Source organism: Salvelinus alpinus, chromosome 21, assembly GCF_045679555.1.
Source record: "Salvelinus alpinus chromosome 21, SLU_Salpinus.1, whole genome shotgun sequence".
Taxonomy (NCBI): Eukaryota; Metazoa; Chordata; class Actinopteri; order Salmoniformes; family Salmonidae; genus Salvelinus; species Salvelinus alpinus.
The window spans coordinates 18,185,503-18,197,830 of record NC_092106.1 but is presented as its reverse complement, the minus strand read 5'-3'; the positions used below and the strand labels follow the sequence as shown (position 1 = coordinate 18,197,830).

Sequence of the window (12,328 nt, the reverse complement as noted above, 5' to 3'; positions counted from 1 at the left end):
ATCCATTGGGTGAAAGACAGTACCACAGTGTGCTATCACAGCAGCAAGATTTTTGATCTGTTGCCACAAGAAAAGGGCAACCAGTGAAGAACAAACACCATTGTAAATAGAACCTATATTTATGTTTATTTATTTTTTATTTACTTTAACTATTTGCACATAATTACAACACTGTATATAGACATAATATAACATTTGAAATGTTTTTTTGGGGGGGGGACTTTGTGAGTGTAATGTTTACTGTTCATTTTTTATTGTTTATTTCACTTTTGTTTATTATCTATTTTACTTGCTTTGTCAATGTAAACATATGTTTCCCATGCCAATAAAGCCCTTAAATTGAATTGAATGGAAAGAGGGGGAGAAAGAGAGAGAGAGAGAGAGAAAGAGAGAACAAGAGAGAGAAAGAGAGAAAGGGAGAAAGAGAGAGAGCAAGAGAGAGAGAGAGAAAGAGAGAGAGAGAGAGAGAGAGAGAGAGAGAGAGAGAGAGAGAGAGAGAGAGAGAGAGAGAGAGAGAGAGAGAGAGAGAGAGAGAGAGAGAGAGAGAGAGAGAGAGAGAGAGAGAGAGAGAGAGAGAGAGAGAGAGAGAGAGAGAGAGAGAGAGAGAGAGAAAGAGAGAGAGAGAGAAAGAGAGAGAGAGAGAGAGAGAAAGAGAGAAAGAGAGAGAGAAAGAGAGAGAGAGAGAGAGAGAGAGAGAAAGAGAGAGAGAGAGAGAGGGAGGGAGAGAGAGAGATAGTGAAATAAAAAGAGAAAGAGAGAGAAATAGAGACTGATAGAAGTACATTCCTTAACTTCAAACTTTGCTAAATGCATTTAAGCATCCACACACTTAAACATCCAACAAGCAGGGTGTTTACAAAAGGTCCCTAGTACTAGTTAATATATAGGCCTATACTAAACATTCACAAGCTGCCTATCTGTATGGAGCTTGCAAATACCTCATGGGAACAGTAGTTATACCCACTCATAACTTGATATATGATTATGGCTTGGTCTGTATCTATATTCTATAGATTCATGTGATTATGTATGTAATAAATATAGCAGGTGACATGTAGAGGGTATTACGGTGGCTTACGTAGTGCTGAAGTGCATATAGCGTGATCAATGAGTTTTACTATCAGACAGCATCATACCACTTAACTTCTTGTCAATATGGAGGCGCTGTTTCCACTTTGTAAAAAACCGTGCCCAAATTAAACTGCCTCGTACTCTATTCTAGATCGTACAATATGCATATTATTATTACTATTAGATAGAAAACACTCTCAAGTTTCTAAAACCGTTTGAATTATATCTGTGAGTAAAACAGAACTCATTTTGCAGAAAACTTCCTGACAGGAAGTGAAAAATCTGAAATCGAGGCTCTGTTCCAGGGCCTTCCTATTCAATTGCTTGAAATCTATGGATATACATGCACTTCATACGCCTTCCACTAGATGTCAACAGGCAGTGGGAGGTGGAATGGGGTGTCTAGCTTGATCTGAGGTCGAACAAGAGCTCTTGGAATGACGTGACCACAATTTCCTTTGTCTACCAAGGCGCGGGAAGGACATCAGCATTGGCTTCTGAAAAGCGTTCGGTATAGACGGCTAATATCTCCGGCTTTGATTTTATTTGATACATGTGATAATATCATCGTAAAGTATGTTTTTTCAATATAGTTTTATCAGATTATTCAACGTTTATCGGGAGTTTTGGAGTTTTCCGTTCTCTGCGTTAGGTGAAGATGGACATCTTCGCGCCACTTGGCTAGCTAAGGTTGCTAATTCGACAGGAGAAGAGGACATTCTAAAACCAAACAACGATTTATTCTGGACAAAGGACTCCTTGTACAAGATTCTGATGGAAGCTCAGCAAAAGTAAGAACCATTTATGATGTTATTTCGTATTTCTGTGGAAAATGTTTAGTCCTATTTTCCTTCCTTTTTGCGGGCGCTGTCTCGCTATAACGTAAGCTGTTTGTTATGGTAAAGTTATTTTTAAAAATCTAACACGGCGATTGCATTAAGAACTAGTGTATCTTTCATTTGCTGTCCAACATGTATTTTTTAGTAAAGTTTATGATGAGTTCTTTGATTAGATTAGGTGACTGTCCAAAATATCTCCGGAGATTCTGGTGAATCGATGCTACATATACACAATGTATAACCACGGTTTGCAGCTCAAAATATGCATATTTTCGAACAAAACATAAGTGTATTGTATAACCTGATGTTATAGGACTGTCATCTGATGAAGTTGGTCAAGGTTAGTGATTAATTTGATATCTTTTGCTGTTTTTTTGCGATCGCTACCTTTGCGGTGAATGAATGCGGTTGTGTGTTTGGCTATTGTGGTAAGCTAATATAATGCTATATTGTGTTTTCGCTGTAAAACACTTTAAAAAATCAGAAATATTGGCTGGATTCACAAGATGTTTATCTTTCATTTGCTGTACACCATGTATTTTTCATAAATGTTTTATGATGAGTATTTAGGTATTTCACGTTGCTCTCTGTAATTATTGGCTGGCTGCTTTGGGGATATTTTTGATGGTAGCTGCAATGTAAAACTATGATTTATAACTCAAATATGCACATTTTCGAACAAAACATAGATTTATTGTATAACATGTTATAAGACTGTCATCTGATGAAGTTGTTTCTTGGTTAGTGACTAATTATATCTCTATTTGGTCGGTTTTGTGATAGCTACCTATGCGGTAAAAAAATGGTGAAAATATGTGGTTGAGTCTTTTGCTATTGTGGTTAGCTAATAGAAATACATATTGTGTTTTCGCTGTAAAACATTTTAAAAATCGGAAATGATGGCTGGATTCACAAGATGTTTATCTTTCATTTGCTGTATTGGACTTGTGATTTCATGAAAATTATATTATATGATATCCCTGTCGCGTTAGGCTAGGCTATGCTAGTCAGCTTTTTTGATGAGGATGCTCCCGGATCCGGGATGGTTAGCAATGGTTTAAATATACACTGAGTGTACAAAACATTAAAAACACCTGCTCTTTCCATGACATAGACTGACCAGGTAAATCCAGGTGAAAGCTATGATCCCTTATTGATGTCACTTGTTAAATCCTCTTCAATCAGTGTAGAGGAAGGGGAGGAGACAGGCTAAAGAAGGATTTTTAAGCCTTTAGACAAGTGAGACATGGATTGTGTATGTGTGCCATTCAGATGGTAAATGGGTAAGACAAAATATTTAAGTGCATTTGAACCGGGTATGGTAGCAGGTGCCAGGCGCACCGGTTTGTGTCAAGAACTGCAACGCTGCTGGGCTTTTCAAGCTCAACAGTTTACCGTGTGTTTCAAAAATGGTCCACCACCCAAAGGACATCCAGCGAACTTGACACAACTGTGGGAAGCATTGGATTCAACATGTGCCAGCATCCCTTTCGACACCTTGTAGTCCGTGCCCTGACGAATTGAGGCTGTTCTAAGGGCAAAAGGGGGTGCAACGCAATATTAGGAATGTGTTCCTAATGTTTTGTACACTCAGTGTAGATACACAGTGCTGTACTGTATGGGCTGTACTAGTACTACTGGAGCTCTTATGGATTCAAGAGGGTTTACATTGACTCTGACATTTACACTGGCCACATTTCAGAGAGATGGTATCTTTTCAACAGAGTTGAATCCAGATATATAGCAACAAAAGCAAACCATTCCATTTACAACTGGTGAATGTTTGGTTGTGTTATTCAATTATTGATTTGTCAACAATGAGGATAAAGCCATCCCATTCTGAAGTTAATCATGCTATCCAGACATAACAATCCAGGCGGTTGATTTGTTCTATTGTACTTGGAACCCTTAAACAACAGCTAGACTACAGCAAGAAAAAGAACCAGAGAGAAAGAGAAAAAGAGAGAGCGAAAGAGATAGAAAGGGAGGGAGAAAGATAGAGAGAGAGAGCGAGAGAGAAAGGAGAGAGAGAAGGAAGGAGGAGAGAGAAAGTAGAGGGATTTGAATGGTATCTGCTCCATCCGGTGACCTATGAGAGGGGTACCTGTCTGCACTAGCTCTCCCTTCATGATGGGACCTGCCTATGCCCTGGGCGAGAGAGAGGGGGGGGGGGCGAGAGAGAAAGAAGAGGAGAAAAGCGATAGAGAGAGAGTGAGAAAGGAGAGAGAGAAGGAAAGAGGAGAGAGAGATCGATCTCAGAGAACTGGTAGAACCCAGAGAGAGTTGAGGCAGATGATTTGCTGTATGACCCTGGCACTGCCTGCTGAGACCTAATGGATTCCTGTGGTCTGATAAGCTGGGGACAAAGCCTCTCACCATGACACACAGACACAGAGAGACAGAGTCAGTCCCAGCACGGTGAGAGGCCAGTGTGGGGCCCCAAGCTTGGTCGGACTCAGTCTCTCTGTACTCCTCAACCTCTCCACTCAGCCCCCCAGCCTCCCAGTCAGTCGGTCAGACCCTTAAGGGCTTCTCAGGTCAGAGAAAACACAGGGGCACAAATAATGTTCCTCTAGACAAGAGCTATTGAGTTTCTGTTTGTTCTTCCTGACCACACTGATTGAAGCTTACAGTACAACTCACCTGTAGGACAGCTCATATGGATGTGACACAGGCAGACCCTGCAGTAGGGGTATAGGGTTTCTGGGTGAATAGAGACATGTCTGTAGTACCTGGCGGGGTCTCATTCTCTCTCTTAGTTATGGATCTTACTTAAAACAACACAGTGAAGCTTAATGCACCTCAGTCTCTGGCTATGTATCAAATGGCAACTTATTCCCTATGGGCCCTGGTCAAATGCATTACAAAACAAAGGGAATAGTGTGCCATTTGGGCCAGTGATACTTAAAGCACCTCAGTCTGTTGTCACATGGCTGCCAGCGACTAGCAACAGAACGTCAAACCTGCAGATAGGAGGGACATTGACCAAGTGCAACCAGTGTTGGTACACAGTACTAAGGCAGACCCTGACATTCAGGATTATCAAGTGCTGATCAACTCCGACCTCTCCCACAAAGCTCTGTCTGGTCAGAATATTAACTTATTTCAGTTTCAACGTAAACAAATGGACTAACGCTGGATTACAACCTGTCAGAAGGAAAGTCATAAAGTGTGGGGGAAGTTTACTTTAGAAGAGAATGATGATCACCGCCTCATAATAAAATATTATTATCTTATACTTCCTATGTATCTTAACTCATCCATGTTTGCATGTAATATCCATTTACAGTATCATTTATCTTGCAAAATGGAATTTCACTTTATATAGAATGTAATGATATTCCATGGAGTTGGTGTCTTGTCTTTTTTTTGATGATCTACAGCAGGGAGGATCTGTAGCATGAGGAGACCTTTACCACAACATGTCCTTAGCTCCTGTGTGTGTGTGTGTGTGTGTGTGTGTGTGTGTGTGTGTGTGTGTGTGTGTGTGTGTGTGTGTGTGTGTGTGTGTGTGTGTGTGTGTGTGTGTGTGTGTGTGTGTGTGTGTGTGTGTGTGTGTGTGTCTAGCGTGAGGAGACCTTAACCATACCAAGACCTTTGCTCTCTCTCTCTCTGCAGACAGCTCTTCTCTCTGCAGGCATCTCTTCTCTCTGCAGGCATCTCTCCTCTCTGCAGGCATCTCTCCTCTCTGCAGGCATTTCTTTATGACCGCAGCCCGCTTAATTAAGTGCTAGTGAACTAATATACTGACTGGGGTTTAACTACACTGAAGTGACTGGTGGTTTCCAAGGGAAATCTACATGACAGGAGCACTGAACCATGTGACCAGGGTTTGAGATCTCCACTCAGGGAGGGAGGGAGGGAGGGAGGGAGGGAGGGAGGGAGAGAGAGAGAGAGAGGGAGGGAGGGAGAGATGGAGAGAGGGAGGGAGGGAAGTAGGGAGGGAGAGAGAAGTAGGGAGGGAGTTTAAGGGAGAGTTTAAGACCTGTAAGAGCAGTCCCTCCCTCAACACAGCAGCAGCTGTTTAAAGGGCACAGCACAGAAAAGGGCAGAAGGTTTTAATAATGGTGCTGTGAATGTTGGAGAAGCCATTTTGCCAAGAGAAATAGCAGGCCTCGTGATGAGTTGTGGGAATCCATAAAGCCCTGTGTTTGGTTAGTTATTAGTGGTGAGGTTAAGATGGGCTTTAGAAGAACAACGTCTGAGAGGGGTAGCTAACAGAGATGTGGCTGTAAAGGATTCAGGAGGTGAATAGGAAAATTACAAGAACTGACAGGAAAGAACTGGATGTCAAATACTGAGCAAGTAAATCCTGACATCTCTTCCCAAGAAGTCATCATGACATCTTTTCCCAAGAAGTCATCATAACATCTCTTCCCAAGAAGTCATCATGACATCTCTTCCCAAGAAATCATCATGACATCTCTTCCCAAGAAATCATCATGACATCTCTTCCCAAGAAGTCATCATGACATCTCTTCCCAAGAAGTCATCATGACATCTCTTCCCAAGAAATCATCATGACATCTCTTCCCAAGAAGTCATCATGACACCTCTCCCCATACTTATTTTGCAATTGGTCAGTGGTCTGGTGGGATTGTGGGGTGGAGCAGCTCACCTGTCTGTCTGTTCTGATAGTGCCCCCACAGGCGCGCGCACACACACACACACACACACACACACACACACACACACACACACACACACACACACACACACACACACACACACACACACACACACACACACACACACACACACACACACACACACACACACACACACACACTGCTCTCTCACCTGTCCGTCTGTACCGATGGTCCCTCCACAGTCTGACAGTAGCTCAGACATGTCATAGTAACTAGTGAACTCCCATAGACAAGCCTCTAGGTTGAGGTTCCTGTAGAAGCGCAGTATGCTGGATCCCCTCAGGGGGGCGCTGTACTGGTAGGGAGAGGTCTCCCCGATCACCTCAGGGTTCTTGGTGGCGTCTGTGATGAAGCCGTGGCGGGTCTTGACCTCGGTGTAGTCCAGCAGGTTAGAACAGCGGTGGTTCCCCACACGAGTACCATCAGGACTCAATGTCAGCTCAAAGTTAGACAGAGGACGGGTGGAGACCACGGGGAGCATGCCTGGGAGAGGAGAGAGGGGAGACAAGGGGTTAGGAGAGAGAAAGGCAGGGGCGGGAGATAGAGAGTGAGAAATAGAGAGTGAGAAAGAACGACAGAGAGAGAGAAAGAGTGTCAGAAATAGAGCAAGAGAGAAAGAGAAAGAGAGAGAAACTAGAAGTCTCTGTGTTCTTCACCGTCTATGTGTGGCATGTTGACAGTGATCTTGATGAGGTTGGGGTGGTCTGGGTCCTCTGCTCCGGTGTAGCGTAGCTTGGCAGAGAAGGGCTCAGCGCCCACTGTACCCACCACACGAGGCTGGCACATACCATTCTCTATACTGATGGAGACTATGGAGCTGCTGAGTTCCAGGCCATCGTCTCCGTTAGAGTTCACAGCCCGGGCTGCACACTGCACCCTAGAGCCAGCCTGGAGGGAGAGACACACATCTCACATCAATACAGTCAACTGGATCATTCACTTAGTAGTGGTGGGCATCTCACATCAATACAGTCAACTGGATCATTCACTTAGTAGTGGTGGGCATCTCACATCAATACAGTCAACTGGATCATTCACTTAGTAGTGGTGGGCATCTCACATCAATACAGTCAACTCAATCACATCAATACAGTCAACTCAATCACATCAATACAGTCAACTCATTCACATCAATACAGTCAACTCAATCACATCAATACAGTCAACTCAATCACATCATTACAGTCAACTCAATCACATCAATACAGTCAACTCAATCACATCAATACAGTCAACTCAATCACATCAATACAGTCAACTCAATCACATCATTACAGTCAACTCAATCACATCAATACAGTCAACTCAATCACATCAATACAGTCAACTCAATCACATCAATACAGTCAACTCAATCACATCAATACAGTCAACTCAATCACATCAATACAGTCAACTGAATCACATCAATACAGTCAACTCAATCACATCAATACAGTCAACTCAATCACATCAATACAGTCAACTCAATCACATCAATACAGTCAACTCAATCACATCAATACAGTCAACTCAATCACATCAATACAGTCAACTCAATCACATCAATACAGCCAACTCAATCACATCAATACAGTCAACTCAATCACATCAATACAGTCAACTCAATCACATCAATACAGTCAACTCAATCACATCAATACAGTCAACTCAATCATTCACTTTAGGTCTTTTCAGAGGTTCAACTCTTTGACTGAGCCAGTCCAAATTCCCACTCAGTTCACTGATAATGTGTTCTCTACCTGGAAATAAACAGAGTCCAAGGTGATGATCTTGGAGGAGGAGAAGAAGGTATCAAAGTCCACCTCTCTCATGGAGCTGGTGACCCCGTCCAGGCTGGTTGGAGCGCTGATCAACCATCGATAGCGTGTCAGCGTGTCATTGATGTGCTCGCTGATGCAGATGGAGCCAGTCTTGTCGTAGTCAGGGTACTTAGGGTTACAAGCCTGAGGGAGGGAGAGAGGGAGGGAGGAGAGAGGGAGGAGGGAGTGAGAGAGGGAGGGAGGAGAGAGGAGACAGTGTTTGGGAATGAGGCAAAATATACTGTGATATAGTCCAAGGGAAAATGTGCATTGTTCATCAACATCACTCACCTGTGCTTCAATATCAAATTAAATCCTAATTGAATCCTAATTGACATATTCCTAAACCAAAGAAACAACTTAGTTTTTAAAGTAAATTAAGACCAGACAGTGAATACAATGATGCCTTGGCCTTCGTCCTAAATGGCATCCTATTCCCTATATAGTGCACTTCCCTATGGGACTCTGGCCAAATGTAGTGCACTAAACTGAGAATAGGGTGGCATTTGGGACGAACCTCTGGACTGGGAGGTTAAAAGTCCCTGATAAACCATTCTCCGTACCGTGACACAGACGACGGGGTAGCCTGCCACCAAGGGGGTGTTTCTGGCCCTGGAGGTGTCGTCATACTGCAGTAGGGAGAACACCTGGGGGACGGAGGGGAAGGTGACATCCGCCATGCTGTTGGTCTCCTCTATGTAGATAATGGCCTTACTCATCTGGGGACGGACAGAACATAAACAGATCAAACAGAAAAGTGTTGTTAAAGGTAGTGATACACGACGTAAACAGCATTATCGGGCCAACTAACGCCACAACAAAACCTCTCTCTTCTTCTTGTCCCTCAGCTTTCACGTTGAAGGTAAGTGAAGCGTACCCGCTTATCTGCAATATTCTCCGTTCATCCTGCTACTTGTGTCAACGTCATATTGCTGAGTCTATGTGATGTTGTTGTTCCAGTCCTCACCTGCGTCTCAGCCACCATGTTCTCATCAGGTTTCAGGTGGACCGTGAAGGCTTCTCTCATCTCTCTGACTCCATCATACAAGATCTCCACCTCGATGTAGTGCTCTGTGTCACCCTCCTTGAACTCAATGTCTGGGTTAAACAACAGCAACACGGCTCTAAGTTAGACAGGAAACATCTAAACACTGCAGATACCGAGTTACCTTATCAAGAGGATTATTTCCATAGGGTCAGGATCCTAATCAGATCACACTGTCAGGAAAAACACATGGCCTTATTGATGTGAGAGGTTGTGAGATGTTGATGTGTGAGATGTTGTAACATTTCTCACCTTCAGATACAGGATGGTAGTCCTCTCCGGAGGTGGCTGATCCGTCCTTGGTGTGGACGCGGACCACAGAGACCTTGGAGGTGTCTCCTACCCTCAGCACTGGGATCTTCACCATGGACACCTGGCCTGCCCCGCTAGGCTCACTCACACTGAACTTAGTCTCCCCAAACTTGATGATGGCCTCTGGGGATAACATGGATGGGAGTCAGACATGGACCAGTGTGAACTCAGCAATGTTACAAACAGACACACAGAGTAGAATGAGCTGAAGACACACACCCCAAAACAAATGAACAAGATGCAGACTAGCAGATTATGAACTTGAGAAAATAAGGGAAATAATGCAATATGTATCTGGGACTATTATAGAGTGAGCAACTTCTATTTTCAACAGATGAAATGATTCCATCTATGAGTCAGTCAGTCTTACTGTCTGCCTCGTCCTTGATCTTGACCAGAGTCTCGTTCTGTTTCCCGATGGACGCTCCGAACGGAGACTCACTGCGGGGCGACCCCAACACCAGCCTCAGCTCCTCCTCCTCCTCATGCTCCGTGTCATCAACCAAGGACAGAACACACGGCTTCTCCACCTCCCCTGGAAAGAGAGGGAAGGGATAGAGAGATGGAGATGGGAGGAAAAAGAGAGAGAGATTGAGATCAAGAGAGATTAGCAAAAAGGAGTAACCAGTTGTTGAAAAAAACGATACCCTTTTGGCCTACGAGGTGTTCCTTGTGTCAGTGTGTTAGCAGTTTTTTTACAGTGTTTTACAGAATAGTTTTTAGTGTTACCAGTTTTTTTATAGTGTTTTACAGAATAGTTTTCAGTGTTACCTGTTTTTTTACAGTGTTTTACAGAATAGTTATCAGTGTTACCTGTTTTTTTACAGTGTATTACAGAATAGTTTTCAGTGTTACCTGTTTTTTTACAGTGTATTACAGAATAGTTTTCAGTGTTACCTGTTTTTTTACAGTGTATTACAGAATAGTTTTCAGTGTTACCTGTTTTATTTACAGTGTTTTACAGAATAGTTTTCAGTGTTACCTGTTTTATTTACAGTGTTTTACAGAATAGTTTTCAGTGTTACCTGTTTTTTTACAGTGTATTACAGAATAGTTTTCAGTGTTACCTGTTTTATTTACAGTGTATTACAGAATAGTTTTCAGTGTTACCTGTTTTATTTACAGTGTTTTACAGAATAGTTTTCAGTGTTACCTGTTTTTTTACAGTGTATTACAGAATAGTTTTCAGTGTTACCTGTTTTATTTACAGTGTATTACAGAATAGTTTTCAGTGTTACCTGTTTTATTTACAGTGTTTTACAGAATAGTTTTCAGTGTTACCTGTTTTTTTACAGTGTATTACAGAATAGTTTTCAGTGTTACCTGTTTTATTTACAGTGTATTACAGAATAGTTTTCAGTGTTACCAGTTTTTTTATAGTGTTTTACAGAATAGTTTTCAGTGTTACCTGTTTTTTTACAGTGTTTTACAGAATAGTTATCAGTGTTACCTGTTTTTTTACAGTGTATTACAGAATAGTTTTCAGTGTTACCTGTTTTTTTACAGTGTATTACAGAATAGTTTTCAGTGTTACCTGTTTTATTTACAGTGTATTACAGAATAGTTTTCAGTGTTACCTGTTTTATTTACAGTGTTTTACAGAATAGTTTTCAGTGTTACCTGTTTTTTTACAGTGTATTACAGAATAGTTTTCAGTGTTACCTGTTTTATTTACAGTGTATTACAGAATAGTTTTCAGTGTTACCTGTTTTTTTTACAGTGTATTACAGAATAGTTTTCAGTGTTACCTGTTTTATTTACAGTGTATTACAGAATAGTTTTCAGTGTTACCTGTTTTATTTACATTGTATTACAGAATAGTTTTCAGTGTTACCTGTTTTATTTACAGTGTATTACAGAATAGTTTTCAGTGTTACCTGTTTTTTTTACAGTGTATTACAGAATAGTTTTCAGTGTTACCTGTTTTATTTACAGTGTATTACAGAATAGTTTTCAGTGTTACCTGTTTTATTTACAGTGTTTTACAGAATAGTTTTCAGTGTTACCTGTTTTTTTACAGTGTATTACAGAATAGTTTTCAGTGTTACCTGTTTTATTTACAGTGTATTACAGAATAGTTTTCAGTGTTACCTGTTTTATTTACAGTGTATTACAAAATAGTTTTCAGTGTTACCTGTTTTTTTACAGTGTATTACAGAATAGTTTTCAGTGTTACCTGTTTTTTTACAGTGTATTACAGAATAGTTTTCAGTGTTACCTGTTTTATTTACAGTGTTTTACAGAATAGTTTTCAGTGTTACCTGTTTTATTTACAGTGTATTACAGAATAGTTTTCAGTGTTACCTGTTTTATTTACAGTGTTTTACAGAATAGATTTCAGTGTTACCTGGTAGGAAGGTGATGATGGAAGCGTCTGTGTTGGGTCGTTCGTTGAAGTCCATCATGACCTGAGCGGTGCCCTGTCTGGTGTAACAGCGGACCGTTGACCTGTAACTGATGTCTCCACTACGATACACCACGACTGAGATCTGACCTGAGTTCTCATGCCCCATGTACATGGCATCATGGAACTGCACCTTGGGCACTGTTAGAGGACAATCACATCAACAAATCATCTACATTAGATCAAGTGCATAGAGAAACAGTGTT

At 41.6% G+C, this 12,328-nt stretch overlaps 1 protein-coding gene across 1 annotated transcript in view; it reads right to left on the bottom strand.

Annotated features, from left to right (window-relative positions):
- Positions 1–12,328, bottom strand: part of LOC139547952 (FRAS1-related extracellular matrix protein 2-like) — a 121,951-nt gene that overhangs the window by 10,433 nt on the left and 99,190 nt on the right. Inside the window, exons 11-18 of the mRNA XM_071357185.1 lie at positions 12,066–12,263; positions 10,089–10,253; positions 9,659–9,841; positions 9,329–9,459; positions 8,925–9,080; positions 8,302–8,505; positions 7,216–7,447; positions 6,711–7,042 (exon numbers count right to left, since the gene is read on the bottom strand). Coding sequence (XP_071213286.1) covers positions 6,711–7,042; positions 7,216–7,447; positions 8,302–8,505; positions 8,925–9,080; positions 9,329–9,459; positions 9,659–9,841; positions 10,089–10,253; positions 12,066–12,263 — 1,601 coding nt within the window. The remainder of the gene's footprint in view (positions 1–6,710; positions 7,043–7,215; positions 7,448–8,301; positions 8,506–8,924; positions 9,081–9,328; positions 9,460–9,658; positions 9,842–10,088; positions 10,254–12,065; positions 12,264–12,328) is intronic.